Here is a 27815-nt window from a genome sequence, read left to right on the forward strand (position 1 = left end):
TCCGGGGGTAGTACACACGGAATTAGTCGCAGAAAAACGAACCAGAAAAGTTAGTAACGCTACACTAGAAATGGAATTCGATAAAGCTACGTCCCTTATACCGATATGTACGGGCGCGAATAATGTCGCGGAATTTATTAATACGTGTGATATTGTTGTAAAAGCAGTAGATAAGGATAAATTAGACTTGTTAGTTAAAGTAATAAATTCGAAGTTAGCCGGAAATGCTTTAGAAGCATGTAAATACCGCGAGACTAGTACATGGAATAGTATAAAGTCAATTTTAAAGGGAGCTTTTGAACATAAGTCATCTGAGAGGACGCTGACTTTAGGGTTACACTTTGCGCGTATGAAAGAAAACGAATGCGTCGCGGAGTACGCGAGTCGAATTGAAGAAATCTATTATAAATTATGTACAATTGCAACAGAGAAATTAAATGAAGCCGAAGCCAAAATCTATAAAAGTCAACTTAAAAATCAGGCATTAATAATTTATGTTAACGAGTTACCAAAACATTTAAATCTTGCACTAAAAGCTAGGGATCCAAAAACTTTAGAGGATGCTATGCAGGTAGCGAAAGACGAAGAAACCGAATATAACGCTAATTTAGATGTAGAAAAATTATGGAAAAACTTGGAAAGACAAGATTTAAACGGGGGAAATGTACTTGAAAATAAGTTTAGGAAACAAGGAAATGATAATAATAGTAACAAACAAAATTTTAATCGCGGAAATAATAGATACAATAATTATAACAACGGGTTTAACGATTCTAATAGGCGAACTAATAATAACGTATATAATAATGCATTCGATAAAAATTTTAATCGGAACGGATATAATAACGGAAGACAAAACCAGAGCAATTTTAATCAGCGTAATAATAATCAAAACAGGATATCACCAAATAACGCAGGATGTTATATCTGTGGCGGCACAAATCATTTCGCACGAGATTGTAGGCAGGCAGGTCAAAATCTGAGACAAAACATTAATATGAATAGACAACAAATTCCAAATTTCAATCCGCGTAGAAACAACAATAGTAATAATAACGTGGAACCACTGAGTTGCACATATTGCAATAAAAGAGGACACGAAATTTCGAGTTGTTACACAAAACAGCGAAACGATAGGAATAACGCAAATTCGTCGGGAAACGCTTAGATGCCAACCTCGAGTGGGGTGAGATTGGTACATCAAATAATCGATTCAGAACCCTCACAGAGCGATGCTTACGCATTTCAACAGCTATAATTCAAAATCATATAATGTTACAATCACCTAGTTTTAATACAGAAAACGTTCAATTACTATTAGACACGGGTAGTGATTTAAATTTAATAAAAATAAATAAATTAGCTAATAACACGATAATAAATGAAAATGAGAAAATTTATCTAAAAGGCATAAACGAAAAAATAGTTCCTACAATTGGACGTACAATAATTACATTAATAATAGATAAAAACGAATTTAAAACTGACTTTTTTGTAGTAGATAAACAGTTTCCGGTCGATAAGGACGGAATACTAGGACAGAAATTTCTGATAGAAAATAAAGCTATAATCGATATCGCAAATAGTACATTAACAATAAAAGACAAAAATGACTTTAACGAAAATAAAATATGTTTCACATTAAAACCGCGAACGGAAACGGTGGTTTGCATACCGATTGCAGATCCCGATATGGAAAATAAAAATATTTTAATAAATAAACAACAATTATCAGAGGATGTGTATTGCGCAAATATATATAATACGGTTAAAAATGGCGAGATTACAGTTAGTGTATTAAACATATCAGAAATAGCACAGGAAGTAAAAGTAGCGCAGATTAATAAAATATCATATGAATATGACGTGGATACAGATAATCACGAAATAAAAAATATAGTTCATGATAATGCACGCGTAGATAAAATAAAAAGTCTTATTAGGAGTGACCATTTAAATACAGAAGAACGTGAAACGATAATAAAAATTTGTGAGCAATATGCCGACATATTTTATTTAGAGAACGATTATTTAACTATGACAACAGCGGCAGAACACGTAATCAAATTACCTGTTGACCAAGCCCCAGTTCATCGAAAACCATATAGGCTACCGCATGCGCAGTTACCTATAATTGAGGCAGAACTTGCGAAAATGGAAGAAAACGATATCATAGAACGGAGTATGAGTCCGTTTAACGCACCACTCTTATTAGTGAAAAAGAAGGCAGACGCGTCAGGGAAGGAAAAGTTTCGAGTAGTTATAGATTTCAGGGCATTAAATAATATTACCTTAAACGAATTCCACCCTTTACCGAATATCACAGAGATTCTAGACCAACTAGGTCAATGTCAGCTTTTCACTCTACTCGACCTTCAAGCGGGATACCATCAGGTACCTTTAGCAAAAGATTCTAGAGAGCTTACGGCCTTTTCAATAGGTCAAGGTCATTACCATTTTAAGCGATTAGTAATGGGATTGGCGTCAGCACCCAGTACGTTCGCACGTATGATGGCAAACGTTTTATCGGGACTAATTGGAGTAAAGTGTTTAGTTTATTTAGATGACATAATAATATACGCGAAAAACTTAAGTGACCATAACAATAAATTAATTAGCGTGTTCGAAAGATTACGCATACATAATCTAAAAATAGAACCAGATAAATGTGAGTTTCTAAAACGAGAATGCCTGTTCCTGGGACATATAATTTCGGAACATGGAATTAAACCAGACCCAAAGAAAGTTACTGCAGTTCTAGATTTTCCAATACCAAAGAATGTAAAACAAATAAAAAGTTTTCTAGGACTTAGTGGATATTACCCGGAAGTTTATAGAAAATTATAGTTCGATAGCTAGACCGATGACTAGGTTGTTAAAGAAAGATGTAAAGTTCGATTGGGACGATGATTGTCAACAAGCGTTTGATAAATTAAAAACATTACTTTGTTCAGAACCAATTTTGCAATACCCAGATTTTACGAAAGAATTTATACTTGCGACCGACGCGAGTGGGAAAGCGCTAGGAGCAATATTATCACAGGGAAAGATAGGGAGCGATCTACCTACATCATACGCGTCTAGGACGTTGAGTCAGTCGGAAGCGAATTATTCAACAACGGAATTAGAATGTTTGGCAATTATATTTGGGGTTAAACATTTCAGACCATATCTCTACGGTAGAAAGTTTACGATTCTTACAGATCATCGACCATTATCTTGGTTGTTTAACTTAAAAGATCCTTTATCTAAATTAGCAAGGTGGAGAATCGAATTGGAACAATATACATATGAAATTAGGTATAAACCAGGTGTACAAAACGCGAATGTAGACGCGTTAAGTCGGATGTATAATATTAAAGAAATAAAAGATGAAAGTTACGCAAACTTTCTTGAAAAATCGGAAACTATGATAATAACCAATAGAAACGTGAAAGAGGTACACGGTGAACTAATAGTCACCAAATGAATACAATATAGTGTCAGAAATAGAAAAGTATTATAATTTTAGGTCAGGAATAAATTACGAACTAAAACAAAGATTTGGAAAGGATAAAACGCTAAAATCGAATAAGGATATCGGGGGCGTTGTAAAATTTAAAACGGACGATAGATATATAATATTTTTGATAACAAAAAGTAAACAAAAGCAGTTAGCGACGTATGATAATATGCATCTCGCATTATTGAATTTAAAATATTTCTGCGAAAAACATTCATTAACTAAGTTAGCTATGAACCAGTTAGGGCGGAAAGACGGTTTAGATTGGGCAAAAGTTCGATCTATGATACGATATGTATTTCGTAACACAAACATCGAGATAATAATCTGTACTAAATTAGAATACAGTAAGGAGGAAAAATTAGTTATTTTTAAACAATTTCATGATTCTTTACTAGGATGTCACGCAGGAATACATAGAACATATAAAAAAATTAAACGGCAATTTAACTGGCCAAATTTAAAGCAGGAAGTAAAAGATTACATAAAAGGTTGTGCTTCATGTCAGGCGAATAAAACTACTAACAAACATCATAGAAGTCCCATGGTAATCACTACGACAAGTTTTAAACCATTCGAAAAATTATTAATGGACATTGTAGGACCATTAATAGAAACTGAATCAGGTTTCAAGTACATACTTACTTTTCAAGACGATTTGACAAAATATTCGTTGGGAGTCCCGTTACATGACCACACGGCGAATACGGTAGCGAACGAATTTGTTACTAAGTTCGTATGCGTGCATGGAATACCTCAAACGATTTTAACAGATCAGGGCACTGATTTTCTTAGCAAAATCTTTTCAAAAGTATGTAAATTACTAAAAATTAACAAAATAAATACAAGTCCTTATCATCCACAAACCAACGGTAGTTTAGAAAGATCACATAGAACTTTAGCCGAATATCTAAGACATTACGTAGATAAAGATTTAAATAATTGGGATCAATTACTGCCTTACGCACTATTCGTATATAACTCGACAGAACACACCGCAACTAATTACCAACCATATGCGTTGTTATATGGAAGAGATTTAGATATACCAGTAAAATTAAAATGTAATCCAGAACCTAGATATAATTATGACGATTATGTATTCGATCTAAAACAGAAAATGCAAGAGTCACATAAAATCGCGAGAGAAAGATTAATACAAAAGAAAATGAAATCTAAAAGTCATTATGATAAAAAGGTTCACAGTGAAGACTTAAGGATAAAAGATCTAATATTACTTAAAGATAAAACCCAAAAGAATAAATTAAGCTCGTTATGGAAAGGACCATATGAAATTCTAGAAGTACTAGATAGTGAAAACACTGAAAACGTGGTAATAGCGCGAGGTAGACAGCAGGTCACCGTGCATAAGAACGATGTAAAGAAATACTATGAGACCATGGTATAAAGTAAATATGGAAAAAAAAATAGATAGTTAAATATTGTATATAGAAAAAATGGTAGACATAAGTAATAATAGAGTAGTACGCAATTAGTGAAATTAGATATAGATATAAGTAGTAAATAAGTGAAGAAATGAAATAATAGTAAAAAGAAGATATTTGCATAAATAAATAGGTATAAACCCACAATAGTAATAAGAAAATGTACTATTATAGATTAATGATCGTAATGGCAGCCCACGGGGACTCAGACATTCTGGACGAGTCAAGTGTGCGAACTAAAATATATTATAAATACACGGCGGGTAACGTAATTATCAAAAATGTGACGGAAACTCAACATAATGATATATTAATACCTTATATGTATGGACGGAGGTGTAACTTAAACAAGTTGCGAATTAAGTGTACTACGTCAAGTGGCGATGACATGGAAGTAGGAGTAAGAGATCACCCAAGAATGATGGCGCTAGAAAGGAAGTGTGTATTGGTTATAATGAGTTTAGATGGTAAAGAGGATACGACCGTTATTGCTAATAACCTTTACTTAATGCACCACCTATTGGATTTGGAACCGGTAATGGAAATACAGACTACAGAAGCAACAGAAGTGGCACAAGGGGGAACTGAAGTGAAGAAGAGATCCCTACCTGATAGTTTGAACTCTACCACCGTTACGAATAATATGAATGAAACAGCCAGGACAGAATCAATCATCAATTCGACATTATCAATAGCTGAGGCAACGAAATCAGTTAATGGAACGAGTTTGGTTAAGCAAGACAACGCGACGACCACTACTATGACGACACGAACGGATAATGCCACTAAACTTACGACCGATAATCCACCCACAACTAGAGTAAAGAGGGGGACCACGCAATATACGCCAAGTTTTATGATCAAGGTACCACAAAGAACCACGGACGCTGGACAGAACAGTCACAAACATACTAAATTTTACGACGCATCTGATGATGAAATAATTAATAAATTGAATACAGACGACAACGGTATCAATAACACGAATAGTATATTCGAAACTGTGTATACAGAGAAAGAAAAGAGCGATAAAAAGGCAAAAACTAATGGGAATATAAATCTTTTAAACTACATGGTCTATTTTTAACAGGATCATTGTTAATGACGACTATATTATTAGCCCTTTTTATTAAATGTAATTATAGATGTGTAGGGGAGACCGGGGCTAGTTGACACACTTTATACAATTTTTCTTTCCACGATCAGAATTTCCATTTTAAATACTCAAATTTGTATGTATCCTTTCATTAACATGTAAGCTATGAAATCGTATCATTATATAGTCTAAATATTTAACCCTTTTTTGTACAAAATTTAAAATGTAAAATAAAATTTTTGTGTCAACTAACCCCGGAATCGGGGTTAGTTGACACAGGCATTGGGGCATATTGACACAAAATTAAACAAACTAATTTTGTATAACAAATTACTGTATTATAACAAATATTAAATATTTTTGATTGATAATAATTAAAAACAGGTATTAACCTTAAAATTAATATTTTCATAAACTCATTTTAAGAAATTATATAAAAAAAACTAATAACATTTTTTGTAAAAACAAAATAATAATAATACATAATAGATTATAAGAATAATACATTTTTAAAAATAACTTGAAACTTTTTTGACTTAAGAAAAATATTGAACTGTATTAAAATTATAAAATTAAAAATTTTAAATTCTCTAGAAAACTAATCTATGTCGTCATCTGAGTCACAGTGTTGACAAATATATCGATCTTCTTGACTGGTGCATGCTTCGTGAGACCAATTTTTGCATTTAACGCATTGAACCCATTTTTCTTTGGGGCGACTGGACGAAAATAACTCACAACAAACCAAACACATTGTATCGTCTTCTTCGTCGTCATTTAAAATTAACTTTTTTTTCGCCAACTTTATTGTTTTTGACTGTCGCTTTTTACTTCCACTTGATTTTTTCGCCTGTATTTCCTGTTTTTGTTTTTCTAATTTTTCTTTCTCGGGTGTATCAGTTAGTATAGCTGTGTGACGTTTCCTAGGATTTGTTCTACCTGCTTTTCTTTGTGGTGCTTTTGGTAATGGTCTAATATCTTCTGGTGTTATAATAGGTGATAATGTGTTTAGATTGGCAGGTAAAGGGCTACTTGTAAAATTATTTGAAGTTGACGCAACTGGCTCTTCTGTTTCTGGTAGATTGTTAGTAGAATTATTTGAACTGGACGCAACTGGTTCTTCTATTAATAGTTGATTGTTAGTAAAATTATTTGAAATATCAGGCGGTAAATCAATGCAATCTTGTTGATTTGGTTCTTCAATTAATACTTCAGGTCTATCTGTAGCATAACCTGGCATAAAATCAACTTCAGTGAAAATATCCGGATTAAATGGATAAATTCCACTGACAGAAAAACCGGATGAAATATTAGTTGGAGTAGCAGCGAGTGGTAATGCTTGCTTAATAATACCAGGTATATCGTATATAGACATCGTTCTTCCAGGATTATTAACTATCCACGAATCACACGTGGTATTTACGTATTTTTTAAGTGGTCCGAAAACACTCCTGTCTAATGGCTGTAACTTATGCGAGCAGTGGGGTGGGAATGATAGCATAATGATACCATTTTCTTTACAATAGTTTAGACCTTCTATTGATAAATGCGATTCATGATTGTCGAGTAACAATAATATTGGTTTCTCTTTTGAACATTTCACAAATCTAACAAAATGTTTTAAATATTCAACAAAATGGGTTTCATTCATCCACCCTGACACGTTTGCACCGCCAGCACAGCCAGAAGGACCATTGGATAAAAAATAATCTCGAAAATTAACTCTGGGAAAAACAAAATATGGTGGAACACTGTTACCTGCTGCTGAAACAGAATACGCCAAAGTAACTAATGTGCCTCTTTCAGCTGATGTTATTCGACCGATTTGCTTAAAACCTTTACGAGCTACAACTTTATTGGGTTTCTGTACTGTGGTTATACCCGTTTCGTCCATGTTATATATATCCCCCGGACCAAATGAATGACGACTTAAAACGATTTTTAAATTATCAAAAAATCTTTGAACATTTATTCTATTAAAACTGGATGCTCTAGCAAGACTTGTCGCTTCTGGAATTCGTATAGATAAATCAGTCCTACGTTTTTTAAAACTTAAACCAATCTGGCCCAGCAATTTTATTTTTCAACCAAATTTCAGGAATGTTTTTTATTTTCAATTCATATGCATACTGATATGCTAGCTTACGAACTTCGTTTGGTGATAAGCCATAATAAATATCTGAAGTTTTTTTTATATAAGCAGCAAGCTGTTCCTCTTCACATATTGAAAATACTTGTTTATGTTTACTGTACCCTACACCACTAACCTGGTTAATATGATCTTCTTCGTTATCTAAGAGTTCACGTTTTTTACAATAGCGTGATAATGTTTTAAACGGTATATTGTAATCTTGTGCTACACTTCTGCGTGACATATTGTCAACTAAAACTTTTTTTACGGCAATTTTTATTACGTCGATAGGTACTTTTGCTCTACTTGATGTCCTTTTATAATTTCTAACCATTGTTAAATACCTACATATAAGGAAACATATCATTATAAAATGAAAATTTCTACAATGGGGCAAATTGACACGTGTCTACTTGTGTCAATTAACCCCAAACGGTTTTTTCTAATATTTGGCATTTTGGAAAAAAGTGGGATGTTTAATTAACACAACAATTATGATATTAATAAGTACGTACTGTTATCTTTATTTTGATGTGTTGAAATTAAATTAATACGTTGTTTATTCTAAAAAAATATATTTTTTTTAAGCATCATAAAAATTACTTTTAACAGATAAATATACAAAATTGATAATAACTGAAATAGATTAAATCGTTAAGTTTTGTTATCACGCATGATAGGGGGTAATCATATGATTGATTCATCGATGGTGCTACAGTTTGTCCAACATAAATTGTATAACTTATATTTGTTATGTGTCAATTTACCCCTGAGGCCAACTTGCCCCGGTCTCCCCTACATAAAAGTAGGTACAGATATATGGTACAAACGCTAAGTGAAGGTCAGGAAATGAGACAAACAGAATGCTGAATAAAATATGAAAGTAACACGAAAGATAGTATAATATAAGAAATAAACTATAAATTAATCACGTAGATAAATAAATTAATAAAGGAAGTAGAATTAGTAAATATTGATAGAGATGTACAATAGGTACGCTGTAGAAAGTAATTGATTAAGTAGGAAAAAAGGTAATAAAGTAAATGAATAAATAAATAATAATGGCGGGAATGTAGGAATTAATTAAGTTAATAAATATAAGGTATATGTATACTAACATGTACTAATAAGTATATTATTACGTAGGTTAACACTAGTGACAATGAGTCAAGGACAACTTCCGTATACCATCGAAGAATTTAAAAATCAAACAACAATGTTTTGCGAAAATCGAGGGGTAGTTAGAATTGAAGGGGCTATGTGGGAGTTCGTAACATATGTACCATTAGAAAATTACGATGCTAGGCATGATAAACTATACAATGAAATTATGTCAATGACCAGCCATTGCAAGGATAAGCTGATGGAATATGAAATCTGTTCACGGTTTGATAATATATTGAAAACGATGTTCCAAGAAATCTCTATACAACGAGAGCAAATGTATGAATCTATAGGCAGATATGTGTCCGATAGCAAGGGGGAGTCGACTACGAAAGGTCATAGGACTAAGCGAGGTTTAGTAAACTTTATAGGATCGGCTATGAAAACGTTATTCGGAGTATGCGATGACGACAGTACGAAGGAAACAACCGAACACATAGGTCAGATAGAACATAGTAATGAGAATATGATCCATATACTTAAAAATCAAACGACAGTAGTAAAATCAGCCATAATAGGTGTAAGTACGGGGTAAAAACAACGTATGTTATATAAAAAGATTAGCGAATTAGCAAACAATACACACACGCTAGAAACTCTGATTCTCACGAATAGAATACATAGTATTTTCACGGCATTACTAACACAATACGCATACGAAACCACCACGATCAGTGCGATTATAAACGCAGCTAGAACGGGGGTACTTCATCCGTCGCTTATAACGCCACGGGAACTTGCAAAACATCTAACTGAAATTAATTTAGTTTTACCACTCAATTTTAATTTACCAATGGGTACAAAACCGAGCGAGATATATGAACTAAGCAAAATTACTAAAATGGCAGTTTTTTATAGCGGTAATCAAATAGTTTTTCTAATTAAAATACCTTTGATCACGGAAATAGAATTAACATTATACAGGATTTTACCTATACCACACCCGATAGAAACACAATTAAACGGAAATATAGATTATAAGCACAGTATCATTCTAAAACCAGAATTCCAATACATCGGTATTACTAGAAATCGTAGGCAATACACCACGTTTACGGAAACGCAATTACTTCAATGTAAGGAAACCGAAGTTTTTACAATTTGTCCAGAATTTCAACCTATCCAACATGAGTCGGAAAACCAACCATGTGAAATAACGTTATTTAAAAATCCGGACACTCTACCAAGCTCATGCGAAGCAGGTATTATCATATTATCTAAAAATATATTTCATAAATTAAAATATGCAAATGCATGAATCTTTACAACTAGTGGGGAAACCTTAACAATAACATGCCAAGGAAATAGAGAACCATATATAGTAAAGCTGAAACATCAGGGGTTAATCAAACTAAATCAAGACTGTAGGGCATATGCCGAAGATATCATATTGAATCCAACGAGAGACATTAAATCTAAATACTACGTTAACTTTATACCACGAGTAGGGGAAGGAAAATTGGTAGCAACGCTTCCTAGGCAAATTAAAAACTTGAATCTACCTAATATAAAGACCAGGCATGATTCACATAAATTAGATAACGTAAACGATTTAACACATTCTTTAGACGACGTACAAAGTATGATCGATGACGAAATATTTCGGCAATCGGGACATGTGACCGATAATGAAAATAATAATTACTTGATATATATAATAATAGGATTGATGACCTTTGCGACAATACTATTGTTATTTATATATATAACCATTGATTATAAATACTATAGATTGCTCACTGGCCGGTTTTTCGGTGGCGTACAATAAAATCCTCGGTAGATGGCGATAAGAACCAATAATACTAATAAATTTGTATTTTATAACAGCCGCCGCAACTATGGTGGAGCGCGGTGCGGGTATAACTGGTTTTTATCGTCGCCCGTCATAACGTCCGACGTACCTATTTTATATTAATTACTACTTTTATTTAGAATGATTTGGTTGAGTGTGGCACTGGGAAAAACGGACACGATAGGTTAGTCGATACGGATTATGGGCTAATTAATCATATTATAATATGATTTTGACCAATTCATATTTTATTGTATATTTTTTTTATTAAAAGCAATTAAACAATATTTTCTCACAGTTAAAACACGAAAATGTAGGGAATATTGGAATGTATATACATATTTTAAATACGTGTAATTTAACTTTTAAAATTTGAAATAATAGGAAGTTGGTACTTGATAGGTACTTGCCAAATCGAAATTGTATATTTTAATGTATCCTATCGATGCATTTATTATCACTCTAGTTCTAGGTATATACAAATTATAATGAATTACAATGTAAACTTAGTACATACTTTAAATTACATTAGTTATAAATTATGGTTTATAAGAATTTAGTTATGTTGTAAAATCCGCAATTTTGCCACATGTTGAACTGCTTTGTTGTGTAAATCAGAATTTGTCCATTTGCATTCTTTAAATATCTTAACTGTGTACAGTAATTCCATCATATAAATGTAGTGTTCATAGCATGATTGAGCTGTAGTAAATATGTCGTTTTTAAAATGAGTTTTAGTTTTGTCCATTAATTGAGATACAATTTTTTTTTCATGTTTAATTTCATTAAAATGTTTGTTAAAAATATCCAAACAGGTTTTTGTGATACATATCATTAGTTTTGATGGCTTTTTAAGCCCTTCAATACTTTTACTATCACCGTATGTTTTATGTAATATAAGTAAATGATTTTTATCTTGAAGGTATTGTGATGTTATAGTTAATGATTCTTCACATTTGACACACTTGAACATTTCCATACATCGCTTAGCAATATAACCAGCAAAATACAAAATTGAACAATTTTCTAGTGATTGGTTTAAATTCAGAATAGGACTTGTTTTTGATGTAGTACAACTTAATTCAATTTCTGTATTAATATTAATAATTTCGTCATTTATTTTGGTTGTATCATTTTCATTTTCATTTGTTTCTATTTGAATATCTTTCAAAACATTAACATTCAAAAATTCGTCATCGTCGTCTTCACAATTGCATTTTTCCGAACATTTCATTAAACTTTACGTACAAATGGTCCCAAAACAACATCGAAATGTTCGAGCAGTTGGATTTTTATTATAACCATTTTTCTGGCGCATTATAGAGAAAAAATTTTCTAGTGGATCTTGTGTCAATCGGTTTGTCATAATAAAAAAATTTTTTTTTCCAGTATTTAGAAACATTTTTGGTTTTTCAGATTCATAAATTTCTAACAGTGCAGTAATAGTCCACACAAACCCTTCAAAACAAGGGGGAATACTATTTTTTTTATTTTTTTTATTAATTTTTACAGCACTTTGAAAAGTTGTACGAATTTTTTTTAAATTTTCAAAAACTTGAGGGTTGTTATCATTTAAAGGTCGCCTATTTGGGTTAGGATCATATAAATTCTTACTGTTCGCAGAATCGAACATGTCATTTACATCTTCAATAAAACTAGCTGTATTAAGTGCTGTACTTGAGTTTAATTCTTTTGTACCTACACATGTTTTGATTGCAGCGGCGACAGATCTAATGAGTACCTGAACTGCTAATTTACAACTCATTTTTTGGAATGCATTAGGAGCTAAATGAGCTGCTGTCATTTTGCACATTGCTCGAGCAGTGGAACTGTTGCTATCTATTTCATATGTTTTTTTTACATCATCAAATGATATAATTTTATTTCCAATTTGTATATCCCCATTTAACAAATTGTTCCTTAGACTTTTAATTAAATGTGGCATGTCATATACCAGAAACAATTTTTGGTCACAAATTTCAGTAAATGGTTTTTTTATTGTTCCTCCTAGAAGTGAAAACATGCGCCTATTTTGTGTTCCTTGGTCACACACTATTGCTACTGGTGTTAAACCGAGATCAAACAGTTTTTGAACTGATTCTTTAACAATTATGGCCAAGTTATCTCCTTTTATTCCACTACCAGTTAAATAATAACTAAGTGGAAATTTCCAGTTGTCATATAACCCTCGTACCATTATAACTAAAGCGTGCGATCCAATTTTATCTGTTCTACCTAATGTACCAAGATCTTCATAGCCTTCAATTTCATCTTTTGATTTATTATACTCAATAGATTTCATTATTGATATTTCGTCGAGTAAAACAACACATTGTTTTTCTTGATAAGACATAAAAGAAACTTTAAGTTGAATTTGCTCCATATATTTTGATGAAAAACCGGTGGTAAAATGTATTGAGTTTAGCCAACGACGTACAGTACTCGCACCAGGTAATATAATTTTATTCTTGCGCATGTATTCATAAGTAGTTGGAGACTTGTAATAAATAGACAAAGCTAATTTTTTTTCGTTTATAGTCCATGGTTTACGCTTCTTATGGTTGATTTGCATTGAAACTAACGATTTGGAACTTATTGAAGAAAATTTAATTTCTTGTAAAAAGTGTTGGATGCTTATTTTTATTTAATAAATTTTTCTTTTGTAACAAATTGATGGTTGATCTTTTAATTCTTAATAATTTTTCCAGTCGCTTGCATCTTTTTTGAAGTCTTATGTATTGTTTTGTTGGAGAAAGAATCGCTTTTTTTCTTCTCTGGACTTTTTCTGGCGTAGGCAGAGAATTTAAATTTGAAATGTATGATCTCGTGAACGGGGATATTGATAAAGTTGGACTATCAAACATGTTAAGTGCAGCTTCTTCAGGCTCCATGGTTTTAACAAAGGAGTCGTACTTTTTAGCAGGTTTTAAAATGCCAGGAGACCATTCAATAGGATTGATTTCTTCTAATAAAAATAACAAATGATTTAATAATTATTTAGTTAAATATAATAATACTCAACAAAACTATTAGGTATGGAAATAAGGGTATTTTTTCTTCGCTAATAACAGTAATAACTACTTTACTAAAATATATAAAGCAGAAGAATGTGATGAATGATATGTAATAAATAGGGAGCGGATGTTTATGCTCCAAAAAATTTAAAAATATGCATGCAATTATGCTCTAAAAAATATAAAAATAAATAAAGGTTTGAACTTTAATTGATCATAAAAAAAATTGTGACTATATATTTTTAATACTTTTCAATCACCTTTGTAACAATATATTAGAAACCTTCTAATATATTTTCAAGTTTTTTGACCCAACAAATAAAATGTTATAAATATTTATAGGAAAAGATTGGACATTAAAAATGTCCGTGAACAGCTCAAAACAAGTCAAAATATTTTCAAAATATTATATAACCATAATACCATATGGTGTATAGAAAATGCTAGTATAAAAAGGGTGGGTAAGTGGATGTCGCTCTGCTGTACAGTAGATTACAAGTAGGTCACTGTTTAATGGTTGATATTAAATTAGAATCCAATGATTTATATCATATTATCATTGTATAAGAAAAACGATTCTAAGCGAAGACGGTCAGTCAGTCAATAATATCTTACTACTAAGTGTATTTGACGATATTATTATTTACTATAGTTGGTTAAATTCATTTTTCCCAAAAAAATTACATTTGAAAATGGCATTGCGTGTATATAAAATATAACAATACCTATACTCTAAAAGTTTCATATACCAACAAATAATATTTTTAAATTATAACAAAATAACTAAAATCGTTATTCTTGGTTTAAATATGTAATTTTGTCCAAATTTGAATTTAAAATGTCTGTAAAAAATAAATGTGTTTATATATTTTTTAGATTTTTTGGTTACAGTATAAATTATTTAAGAGAATCTTTGTTTTAAATTTTCAACTCTTAGTTATAAAAACTGAACATGCTGTTTAAAGTGACATTTTCTTCACAGGATTTTTTTTTCAAAATATTTCGTTAATTTTTCAGATAATTATAGGCATTTGAAATATTCGATTTTTTTTTTTTCTATAAATGTCGATAAAAATTTTTAGCTGAGCCAAAATACTTGACAATTTAATAGAGGGTTGAACATAAGTTAATCCATAGGTGATTTAAAAGTTTTCAAAATACACGGGCATATTTTTTTTATAAGCATTTGAAAGTTCAAATTTTTACTAAATATGATAAAATCATGAAAAATTGAAGTTATTTTGTAGTTGAAAATTCATACATATTTTGGTATTCATACCTGAGAATTGAGAATTTAATACTTACAAAAAATTCACGAACGATTTTCTATCAAACGGTTTAAGATATAAAATAAATAAACAAAATATCCTAGACTGGGGTCTTGGACTTTTCGGCGCTGCCATTTTGGAGCTGGCGCGCTGCCGTTTCGGCGATAGATATTTTAGGCGCTGCCGTTTCGGCGACGCTGATTCGGCGATAATGACAAAATACATGTTATAGTGCAGTTTTTTTAGTACAAAATTATGTGTAATTTATGGTCTCGTAAAAAATATTAGAAAAAAAATTATTATAATAATAATAATATAATCAATTAATATATGATAAATAAAAATAATAAAATAATATAATGTTTATACAATAATAATCAACAATTTTTTTAGTACAAAATTATGTGTAATTTATGGTCTCGTAAAAAATATTAGGAAAAAAAAATGAATATAATAATAATAAAATAGTCAGTTAATATATATATGATAAATAAAAAATAATAAAATAATATAATGTTTATACAATTATAGTCAAAATTTTATTTCAACGCTATATTATTTGATATTCCCCTGATAATTAATGTTGGAATGTCATTTTTATCGTATCAACTAATTTATAAATACGATTAGCTGTGTTTCTAAATTTTTTTAACTTTTTCCGTGGACTATTACCCATTACCAAATGCTCATACTGTGTATCCGTTCCTGCTTGTATTTTGCGTAATGTATTTATGAAAGCCCAAATTGTAGGTTTGTTTGTCATTAACTGATTCAATCGTCTATTCGCCGCTTCGGCATGGTTATTTATATGGTCTTTATTTGTCAATTAATACACGTTCGTATAAATGTAAATAGTAACAATACTATAAAAATAAAATATAAAATTTTTATCCAATTTTTTAGTTATATATAATATAATTTAATTGAAACTTTATAGTGCATTTTTTATTTTTTTATTTGTCTACTTTTATAATATGTATTTTGTCATTGTCGCCGAAACGGCAGCGCCAAAATGGCAGCGCTGAAAAGTCCCATTCCCCCTAGACTGTCAATCGTCTCCGTTCAGAATCGTTTTTCGTATACAATGATACCTATCATTGCATTCAAATTTAACATATCCATTACATAGTGACCTACCCTATGAGTTATGACCGAGGTCCACTCCACCCCTACTGTACAGCAAAGTGAGTTCCCGATTTTTTATTTTTTTTTCGCGGTGCATTTGAAAACTACTGAAAAATTTTCACTTTTGGCCCCTTGATGTACAATTTTTAAATACAATATTCACTTTGCTACCTATATTTTTAAGATTGAAGAACTTTTACTACTCCAAAACGTGATGACAGATACAAAAATAAAAAAATATATAATTAAACAAAATAATAAAAAACACACATCATTGTAAAGTCAATACATTCATCACTCTGTTCAGAATCTAAAATAGTAAAAAAAATTAACTTAGTGTACAGAAAAAATTGTAATATAAACAGTTATTTTAAATTTTTATAAAATCAGTTATAAAATATTTAAGATTCGAATATATTCTATAGGTATACGATATTTTTTTATACGTTATTGAAGTTAAAATTTTGGTAAATCAATTCATCAGTCAAGAACATTTGCTAATTATTTTGAAGCATAAATTGATCATATAGGTACCTGATGAATCGAAATCCAGTACGCGTCCTTTGATTTCGGTCGGCTTCATTCGTTTAACCGGTGTTTCAAAGTTTGTGTTTTCAGGATTTTCACATTTTGGAGAACCTTTTTGAAACATGTTTTCAATTATTTTAAGTTACAAACCATTAAGGTAGTACACAATTAAAAGTTTTATTTAAGCTTACATTTATTTGAATTTCCGGAGTTATGTATAGCAAATTTTATTGGTGTAGCATTCGGAATTAGTTTTCGTATTTTTTGATTAACATTCATAAACATATTTTGATCAAAGTAATCACTACAGATATACCTCTTGCGTAGTATTTTCGGGCTTAAATTGTCTAAAGCCATATTTCCTAAATTAAAAATTATGTTTTAAAATTTTGTTTTAGGTACTAACCTAACCTACTTAAAAGTTAAAATGTATAGTTGGTATTTTTAACTAACAAATGTTAATGTAAATGCCAATTGTTATTATGTAGAATATAAAGATAATAAATTAATAACTTACCCGAATGAATAATCCAAGTTTTCATTGAGTGTTCATCACTTGGAAACGTATGAAAACTTATTTTTATTTTTATATTTCTTTTTGATTTACCACAGTTAAAATAATTACATTTTTGACCAGACATAATGAATTTAATAGTAAAACAAAAATAAAAATGTACTAACAATATTTCAATGACGAATACGGCAACTAAAGTTCACGTCTTCATGATAAAGGCTCATTGACAAGTGACAACTAGTTACTACTCCAATATTTATATTACTGTTTTGCTTTAATGACAAACAATAATAATAACTAATAATAAAATATGAATGAATGTGAATATAAAAATAAAATTAATACTACCGAACTGTCATTGATTATAAACACTATAAAGTATAAATAATTATAGTATTATAATGACTATTCTTAAAATAATGTGGAAGAGAAATAAAATAATTTTTAATAAATTATACAAATTATGGCATACATTATGAAGAAGTGCACAATGCACATATATAATTAAATTTCTTAAAATAAATATTTCCAATTTAAGATATTTAAATACGTACAATTTGTTAACTACGTATGATAAAAACAACGTTGGTTTTTACTATTTGCGTTATTTGATCTAAAATTGAGTCTTTAAACTCGAAAAAAAGTCCCACTGAAGGTACGATTTTAGCGTTTTACATTTTTACGTGTGATCAAATGTAAATTGTTTAAAACAATTCAAAAACAATATAGGGTACTAGTTTAATGGCGTATGTGGTTAATATCGAAATGCGTTCCGTATAGTAAACTGTAAATAGTATAAAATATACTAGACACTAGTATGTAGTAGTAACAATTTCGTTTACCATTTATTTGCTTGTACGATTTTATTTTTCATTAAAATTATCCTTACAAGTACCTATGTAAAACATCTTAAAAATAAGATGAATGATTATCGAATGATTCAATAATGCGAAGATACAATATATTAATCGGTATTCACCGGACAGTCCTAAACTCCCAATGTCCCAATTGGCTCGTAGACAAAAATCCCAATCCCAATCCCAAAATCCCAATGTCCCGGCATTCGGCATGTTCACAATCATCAAGTCTCGGCGGCGCGGCCGATGTACGACCGCGACAAACTCGACGGTCGACACTAGCGATTACAACGTCGACATCCACTAACTAATATTCGACGAGAGCGCTTCATAACGGCAACATCCATTTTTCGCGCAACGTGTTTACCCGGCCAGTGAGCAATCTATAGTATTTATAATCAATGATATAACGTATAAGTGTAGATTAAACACTTGGTAACCGATTAAACCACGATATAATATAACTCCACACCCCATACCAACAAGTCGAAGTACATTTTATGTTGATACACCGATAATTGCGGAAGAAAGACCTAAAAGTCCACTACTGGGGGATACACCGGACAGATTGTCCTTATCTCCACCAAGAATAAAAGATTAAATTACTGTAAGGGAAATGTAAAAATAATTAATATTAGAAAGTAATAAAATTATATAAAAAAAAAAAATATAAAAATAATAATTAAGTATAATTCGTAAATAAGATATAAGTATAATGTAATAAAGTATAGTATAAAAGAGGGGGTAAAAATAGATTTAAAAATAATGACCTATTAACTTAATCAACAGAAAAGAAACACACAAGTTTGTCATCATGGATTTTGAATTTTCGATGATAAATAGGACTGATATGGTTCTGATATCCGGGGCCATATCCAATAGTTTGGACAGATACAAAATAAGGAAATTGGAAGGAAGACCGTTAATACTACCAACCAACACGGAGGTCAGACCTATATTGGACCGAGAGGTTGTGGTAGTAAGAAGAGAAATTAAACGTATTTTTAGATGTAAGGAAGTGTTGAGAGATACTTGTTTAGGACAGTTAGAGTTAAGTTTAAACACAGAATTAAATAATTTAGATAAGGAATATATATAGGAATATTTAGCACATGGAGATAAAATTAATATAATCGTACTATGGAACGGACATTCGGATGTAAGAGTATTACATAAATTAAAAATAGACCAGGTTCCGGTTTTTAACATTACTTGTTACGACACGAGGTTCGACCAAAATTTCAGTATAAGGTTAGAAAAACTAGCAAATAAAGAGATAATATTCGAAACCGATATCGGAAAGTTCGATAAAATAGGGAGATTACTGAACCTCCAAGAAACGCATGATGTAGTTTGTAAAAAGACACATAATATAACACATGCCCATGATCCTCGGACTGATGTACAATTTACAAAATGTATATTTGACCACGTAATAAGAAAAATGGGGTATGATAATTTAATTAAACATTTTAGATAACTATAGGTAGAGAATAGAAAACTATGGATGGACCGCTACGACTTGAGACCTATGCAAAAGAGTCGTAACGGATATGTCCATAGGTTGGAATAGATAAAGAACACCGGAAAAACCGGATAGTACCTATAAACTAGAATATATATATATATATATATATACACTTAGAACGTATAGAATGTATGGCTAAGGGAATTAAATTAAAGGGATAAGTTAGTTAGAGGAACTTTATTAATATTGTTATAAAGGAAAAAAATGAAATGGGAAAAAAAAAATGTAAACTATGGTTATGGGAAAATATTATTATTAGTATTATAGGACAATTATATTAATCAAATAAATAAACAATTAATGGAATATACATGTACTACTAACACAATCTTTATTATTATATAAGTACAAACAAAAAAAAAAAAATATATTATTAATATAACTATTAACCAAAAATATATCATATTATATAAAACATTAATATTATTGTAATCTAATTATTGTAAATGCGATAGGCATATAGATATATTTATATATTGTAATCATTGCATGTAAAATTACGAAATTGTAAGAACTTGTAAAACATATAACATTTGAATTTGTACACAAGCAAAAGCTTGTAAATGTAAAAATGTAAAGTAACTGTTACAGATACTATTTAAAGATTTCTGTCTTGAGGACAGAAACCTTTTTTTTAGGGGGGAGGTGCTATGTACTGACGTCCCGCTGAGACATCTAAACACGCATATACACGTAGATATGTATAAGTGACCCTGGGGCGTATGATTTCGCCAACCAATTATATTGTGTAGGACCTCAATAGTTATATCGAAGGCCAAACTTCTAGCCTTTCCAAAATATTACCATAATTGGAATTAAATATACGAAATATTAAATATGAAATCGTAGTCTTGGCAGGCGTATCTAGAGATATGATTAATGTCGTCGGGTTATGGAGATTACGTATCGCGAATAACCAGGATGTGGACCGACCGGTCGGCATATTAACATAACGTACATGATTTCGGCACCAGCTTAATTCTCATTGGTCAGTTTAAATCGACTTGTTTTCCCGCGCTAATAATTAACTGTTATCACAGTTTTATGTTATATTGTGTTATCAAATAATATATTAAATATTCAATATAAATTGTTGTTTGCTAATTTGTTATAGGTTTTTGACTTTTTATAATTATTAATTTAATTAGAATTAGAAATTGCACTAATTGGTATATTCATTTAAAATGATTAATTTAGTTAGTTAAGTGCGGTGGTAAAAGTAATAATTTATGTATATGTTTCTATTACACATATTTATCCTGATTTATGAATGTTAATTTACCTAATACAATATGGTTTTTAAATTAAAAAGTTATAGGTAAGTACTAGTTTATTTGTACTTAATTACATTGTTAATGATATTTGTTACTATTAGCGTGAAAAAAGTGTAGGAAAATCAATGTTTTATAAATAAATAAGTTATTATGTAAGTAAAAATAATATTTGTTACAATGTAACATTTTATGTCTGGTTTGATTTTCTAATACTATACCTATTTATACGCTTTATTCACGCTAATAGTAACAAATATCAATAACAATGTAAGTAAGAACAAATAAACTAGTACTTACCTACAAATTTTTAATTTAAAAACAATATTATATTAGGTAAATTAACATTCAGCAATCAGGATAAATAGGTGTATTAGAAAATCAAATCAGACATATATTGTTACATTTACCACCATATTTAACTAACTTGCAGACAAAACGTTGACCTTCTCTTTTGGTATTTCTAACAACCCAACTTGTTTTTGTTTTTTCGGAAAATTCTTCTATCCATTTTTGGCAAGAGTCAAAATCTTTTATGTTAGACCTGATTTCATATACCTCATTTTTGCAGGTTACTATCTCATTTATAAATGACGAAGGTAGTAGTTTATAGTTAATCATTTTAAATGAAAATAATAATTTTAATAAAATTCAAAAAGCTATGTCCTATGACAACAATATTGAATATATATTATACTATTTGATAACACATATAAAACTGTGATAACAGTTAATTATTAGCGCGGGAAAACAAGTCGATTTAAACCGACCAATGAGAATTAAGCTGGTGCCGAAATCATGTACGTTATGTTAATATGCGACCGCACAGTGGGATATTTTCATAAAAACCTGGCCAAAATATAAATACTAATTAAAAATCAATTTTCTTAACTTTATTTAATTATTTATATCATGTTATTTTAATAGAATAATATTATTTTACAGATATCATAAAAATTAAATTTTAAGTCACGTTTCTGTTGAATTTATTCACTCGACGACGACGTGGAAACTTCATTTTCACTACTAATATCTGACTCTGTTCCTTTTGTTTTTATGGTTTTTATGTTGATGTCTGGAGGCAAAATCATTTCCAATACTTCTGGGTGAATATGTTTAATTTTTTTTTGAGGTAGTTGCCTTAGACTGGAAATTAATGGATCAGAACTTACTAAAAGTCTATTAAAAACATCCTCTAAATTTTTAATTCTAGAACATTTTCTTGAAAATCCTTCTCTATATTTTTTTATATCCTTATTTCTAGCTTCTTGTGACTCTTCCGAAAATTGACCAATCGGTAATATTGACAGTGCCTCAATTATTTGAGTTCCATGAATTAATATTTTGTGAACAGATGTTGGCATGTTATACCATTGATACTTGTCGACAAATTTTTGTGCAGTTAATATACAGTAATTATTAAACTTTTTCAAATCTATTTTGTATCCACTAGATATTGTTAGTAGTACTATTTTAAAACGATTAATTATTTCAATATCTACTCCAGTAATAGATGACGACATTTCTGTATTTTCGAAAAATCGCCTCGCTGTGTTTCCGTCATTTGAAGTTCCATAACCACATTTAGGAATATCAACCAGTAGTCCTAATTTAGATTTAAAATCTTCTTGTATCCTTTTCTTATTTTCCAAAACTTTTCTTTTCTCTTCATCTCCACGCGCTTGCCACTTTTTGATACCAATTTTGTATGACAAATGTAACAAACACTCAAAAAATCGTATCCACGCATGCAAAATTGAAAGCCCAAACTTTAAATTTAAATCATTTGTTTTTATATCTATCATTTTTTCAATTTTATTAAAATCTTTAGATGTACTTCCACATATGCACTTCATTGCAGACTTAGTTGAAGTGACTGAGTTACACACTTTACCATCAATCATAGTAAACATCAAAATATGTTTCACCATGATTTCAGTATCGTTAAAATGAACAATAGATGGTTGAAGTTTTTCTATTTGATTTTCTATACACACCTTTTCTTGTAAAGTTATGTCTACGGTCTCATGTATAAATTGAATTTTAATTGGTCGACAATATCTGGGTGATGAAGGACGGGGATTTTGCCATAGTATTATCTTATTGGGGCCATCTATATCTCCACTAACTAATTGCAAATGTACAACAGATGTAAAAAATATACTCGAGTCCGAGTCGCATTCACTATTAAAAACTTGTTTGTATTCACTTTGTTGAGAACTACCATCACAACCCCATTTGGAAATTAAATATAATTTTTCAAAATATTTATCACTCACTGAATCAATAATACTACCCTGTGATTTTAAAATTCTTTGAGTAGTTATATCTAATAATGCTTGTAATTTCACTTCAGCACAACTTTCTGTTATTTGCAAACAAGATTTATCAGGATAACATTCATTTTTTGCGTATCTTAAAAGATGATATGCAGGATAAATATTACAACCATGTTTTTTTGCCTGTGTCCTAATTAAATTGTACTGATGCTTTGTCAACTGAGCCTCAATAAGCAAAGAAAGAGCTTCGTCATTAGAAATAACCTTAATTTTATTTTTACTGTCTTTATAAGATTTTTTGTACTTTGAAGCTCTTGTAGGTGTTGTACATGTAATATTTTTTATAACGTAAGCACTATCTACATTTCCAGATTTTCTTAGAGACATGTGGCGGTCCTGGACGGATCCCACAAAGATAATTATGGTGGTGTGTTAGAAAAAAAGAACACGTTCGTTTTGATTGCAGATGTGCGGTGGTTGTTTTTATTTTAACGACAAAAGAGGCAACAAAAAAAAACAAAAAAAAATATGTGTGATGAGGAAGTCAAGTAAAAAAAAAAAACAAGAGCACACAATAGAGAGCACGATTGTACGGAGAGGGTATGACACGGGCGAGGACGATCGGTGCGTGGTGTTTTTCACTCAAGCGCGGTCGTAAAAACTAACTTGCTACAACACGGTTCGCGGTACCGGCGGTCGACATCTCCAGGCGCGCTTATCGCGTGTCGGTGTCGACCGCCGTCGATTGGCGGTTGACAGAGAGAATAGACGGCGCGGATTTCCGCGCACAGGCCGTTTGAATTCAAACGGCTATTATGTGGGACCGCGTCATACTCCCCCCCCAAACCGCCAACGACGGCGGTTGTGCCAGCCAGTATCGGTGGTGCGGTGGTGTGGGTGTTGGAGTGTGGTTGTGGTGGACACCTTGTCCGCGGGCACGTTTTCCGGCTGATTACAGCGGACGTGCCCCGGCGGTGTCTGGGGAGTGATTGCCGATGTCGGCTGTGGGCACTTTTCCGGGGTTCCGGCACGTGTTTCCGGCTGGTGATAGCGGACGTGGCCCCGGCGTGTCTACTGCCGCCGAGGTGACGCCGGGAGACTATGGAACGTGTTATCGAACACGGTCTCCATGTCTTCCTCGTCACCAAGGTGCGTGTCCGGCCCGTCCAACAGTTCCGCCTCCTCTTCCGCTGATATTTCCATATCAACGGGTTGTGAGAAGGCGGTGGTCGGTTGCTCCGTGGTCCCGGCTGTTCCGGCAGGTATCACTACCTCCGGTACCGAGGTCACGGTGCGGGCCGGGTAGTTGGCTGGGGGGGCCGTGATTGGTGCCGGTTTTTCCAGGCGGAACTGCTGGGACTCTTGTTGTTTTTTCGCCCGATGGTCCCGCAGGCGCTGCTGGTTCCGGCGTTGACGGGCGTTGAAGGCTGGTACGGGTGTTGGCGTGGAGGTGACGGCTGTTGGCGTCCGCGTGGTTGGCGCGAGACGGCTGCCTACGTCGGCCGTGGGTTGTTTGGCCAGCCGTGGTGCGGGTACCGGGTGCTGCAGCAGCGACCTGATTGGTCGTGCAGTTGTTGCCGGTCGTGACGTGGTTGTCGGTCGCGTCGTTGCCGGTACTGCCGCCCGTCGGGGACTGCGTGACCTGTTTGGCCGTAGCACGGTTGTGGGAGCGCCGCTTGTTGCTCTCTTGAATACCTCGGTGCGGTCCTCCCACCCCCGTGTGTAGGCGGCCCACAACACCGGATCCCGCTGCAGCTGCGCCGTTGACATTCGCCGTACCCGTGCCGCCGTGGTGGTGTTGGTCGCCTCCTCCATGCTGGCCGCCTTCAGTAGTTGCTGGCTACGTTCCAGCAACTCGGCCGCTTGTTGGATGGCGGTTGGCGGTGTGGTCGGCCGTTGTTGGTCCATGGTAGGGCTGTTGATCCGACTAAAATTTGTTAGATTTAGTTATGGGTTTGTTGGTGGGTGGGGTGGTGTAGGGTGGGGTTGTGCTGTGATCGACGCCCGTTTGAGACAGGACACGTGGATTTTGCGTGCGGGTTGTTGGTCCGTGAGGAACACGCCTTTACCCACGCGTCTGTGTAACTTCACCGGTCCCCACCATTTCGGTGCGAAACCGGCGTGAAATTTTTTGTGCGCGCTCGACAGGTGGTGTGCTTTGTAGTACACCAAGTCACCTGTTCGGTATTTTGTGTCCGTCTGGCCCCTGTTACAGGTGGTACGTCCAGTACGGCACTTTCCCGTTTCGCTCTGTCCCTATCTGTGTGCTCTATCTGGTTGTCCGCTGTCCGAGTCAGTGCCCAGTCCCCGGGTCGCTTGCCCTCTCTGCCGAGGACAAGTACCGACGGTGGGTATCCTGTCTGGTCGTTGCGTCTATTCCTGATAGAGAACAGTATGGGGGCTAACTTGGTGTCCCAGGTGTTGTGGTGCCCGTCGATGAGTAGCGCGCGTAGACCTTTTTTTATTTCCTGGTTGCGGCGCTCGACTGGGTTGGCCCTCTGATGATATACCGGAGTTGTCCAGCCCTCGGCCCCCCATCGTTCGATTGCTTTGCACATGTCATTCGATACGAACTGTGGGCCGTTGTCGCTTAAACACACACGGGGATATCCGAAACGTGAAAAGAATTCTCTTTCAAGCGTTTCGGTTATTGTCTTCGTAGTGGCTGTCCCGAGCGGGTATGCTTCGGTCCATCTACTAAACAAATCCGTGGCAACCAGTAAATATTGTTTTCCCCTACTCGTACGCGGGTAGGGGCCCATGAGATCTATGCTGATTACCTCCCAGGGGTGTCGCGGTGTTCTGGCGGCGATCGGGTCATCTGCGCGCGCGTTCAGTGGTTTTGTACACGCGCAAATGTGGCACGACTTGACATACAGTCGGACGTCGTTTTTCTGGCCGTTCCAAAAAAAACGCTGTCTTACCGCCCTGTATGTTTCTTTCCAACCTGGGTGGTTTGCAAGGACGTGGTTGTGGTATATCCAAATCACCTTTTGTGCTTTGTCGTTTGGTACGACTACGGGTGTGTGTTCGCCCAGCTTTCTCCGCAGAAGGCCGTCGGTAAAAATGTATTGGCTATTCTTTCTCGTGGCGTTTCTGGTGCTGTGCGCCGGCTCGTCCGGTGTCCCGTTGTCCACTATGCCTCGTATTTTGGGGTCGTTGGCCTGCCAAGTTGCGAGCATAGTGTGTGTGATGGTGTGGTCGTTGTTTGGTTTGTCCGGGTCCGTAGTGGCGAACAGATTGTCGGCCGGTGCGCTAGTAGTGGTGTTGTGTGGTGGTGTGGGTACCCCTACTAGTCGCTCCTCGAGGCGTTCCTCGTCTACCGGTGGCCCGGGTGCCGGGTTCCGTGATAGCATATCCGGCGCCTCGTTCTGTACGCCGGGTACATGCGTGGTGTGGTAGTCCAGGTTAGCCAGTTGTAGTGCCCACCTGGTTAACTTGGAGTTTGTGTTCTTTGCTCGGTGGAGCCATGTTAGTGCTGCGTTGTCCGTGTAAAGATCAAAACGGCGAGCTTCCAAATATGGTCTGAATTTGTCAATTGCCCAAATTATCGCGAGACACTCGCGTTCAACCGCGGCGTACCGTTTCTGTGTGTCACTAAACTTCCTGCTTGCGTAGGCGATTATCCGTCTTTCGTTCGGTCTGTCACCCCGTTGGAAAAGGACGGCACCTGCTCCTATTTCGCTAGCATCCGTTTGTAGGCAGAACGGTTTTCCGTAATCCGGTGTCGACAGTTTTGGCGAGTCGCACAAGGCGCGTTTTATTGTATCGAATGCCGCCTGTTCGGTCTCGCTCCATGACCATTTGGTACCCTGTTTGAGCCGGTCTGTTAGTGGCGCTACGGTGTCCGCGTAGTTGTCGACAAATTGGCTGTACCAGTTGCAGACGCCCAGGAACTTCCGTAGGTCCCTAACTTTGGTTGGTGTTGGGAACCGCATGATGCCTTCTAGTTTCTCCGGTTGTTTTTCTATGCCGTCGGAGGTGACTAGGTGTCCGAGAAATGATATTTCGGTTGATCCGAAACTGCATTTTTCGGTGTTGCATGTTAACCCGTGTCTCTGTAGGCGTTTCAGAACTTTGTCCAAGTGGCACTGGTGTTCGTCCGTAGTGTTTGAATACACCACTATATCATCAAGATATACGCGGACGAACTCATCCAGGTACCCTCTCAGTACTTCGTTCATTAAACGTACAAAGGTCATGGGGCTGTTCTTAAGGCCAAAGGGAAGGACTCGGAATTGATACAGACCCCGACGCGTCCGGAATGCCGTGTATTTTCGAGCGTTTTGGTTAAGTGATAC

At 33.8% G+C, this 27815-nt stretch overlaps 1 protein-coding gene and 1 pseudogene across 1 annotated transcript; one reads left to right on the forward strand and one right to left on the reverse strand.

Annotated features, from left to right (window-relative positions):
* Positions 1 to 19232: 19232 nt before the first annotated feature.
* LOC149059319 (uncharacterized) lies at positions 19233 to 20130 on the forward strand (annotated as a pseudogene).
* A 4355-nt stretch (positions 20131 to 24485) lies between these two features.
* Positions 24486 to 25422, reverse strand: LOC149059320 (uncharacterized). The gene has a single exon (XM_089217316.1). It carries the CDS (start codon positions 25420 to 25422, stop codon positions 24586 to 24588), a length of 837 nt encoding a protein of 278 aa, XP_089073442.1. The 3' UTR covers positions 24486 to 24585.
* Positions 25423 to 27815: the final 2393 nt, after the last annotated feature.

Source organism: Diuraphis noxia, unplaced genomic scaffold, assembly GCF_037042655.1.
Source record: "Diuraphis noxia isolate RWA-SAM2 unplaced genomic scaffold, SU_Dnox_SAM2 contig0001, whole genome shotgun sequence".
Lineage (NCBI taxonomy): Eukaryota > Metazoa > Arthropoda > Insecta > Hemiptera > Aphididae > Diuraphis > Diuraphis noxia.

Coding starts and splice junctions, on each gene's coding strand:
- LOC149059320 (XM_089217316.1), bottom strand. CDS start 25,422: ATGGACCAACAACGGCCGACCACACCGCCAACCGCCATCCAACAAGCG.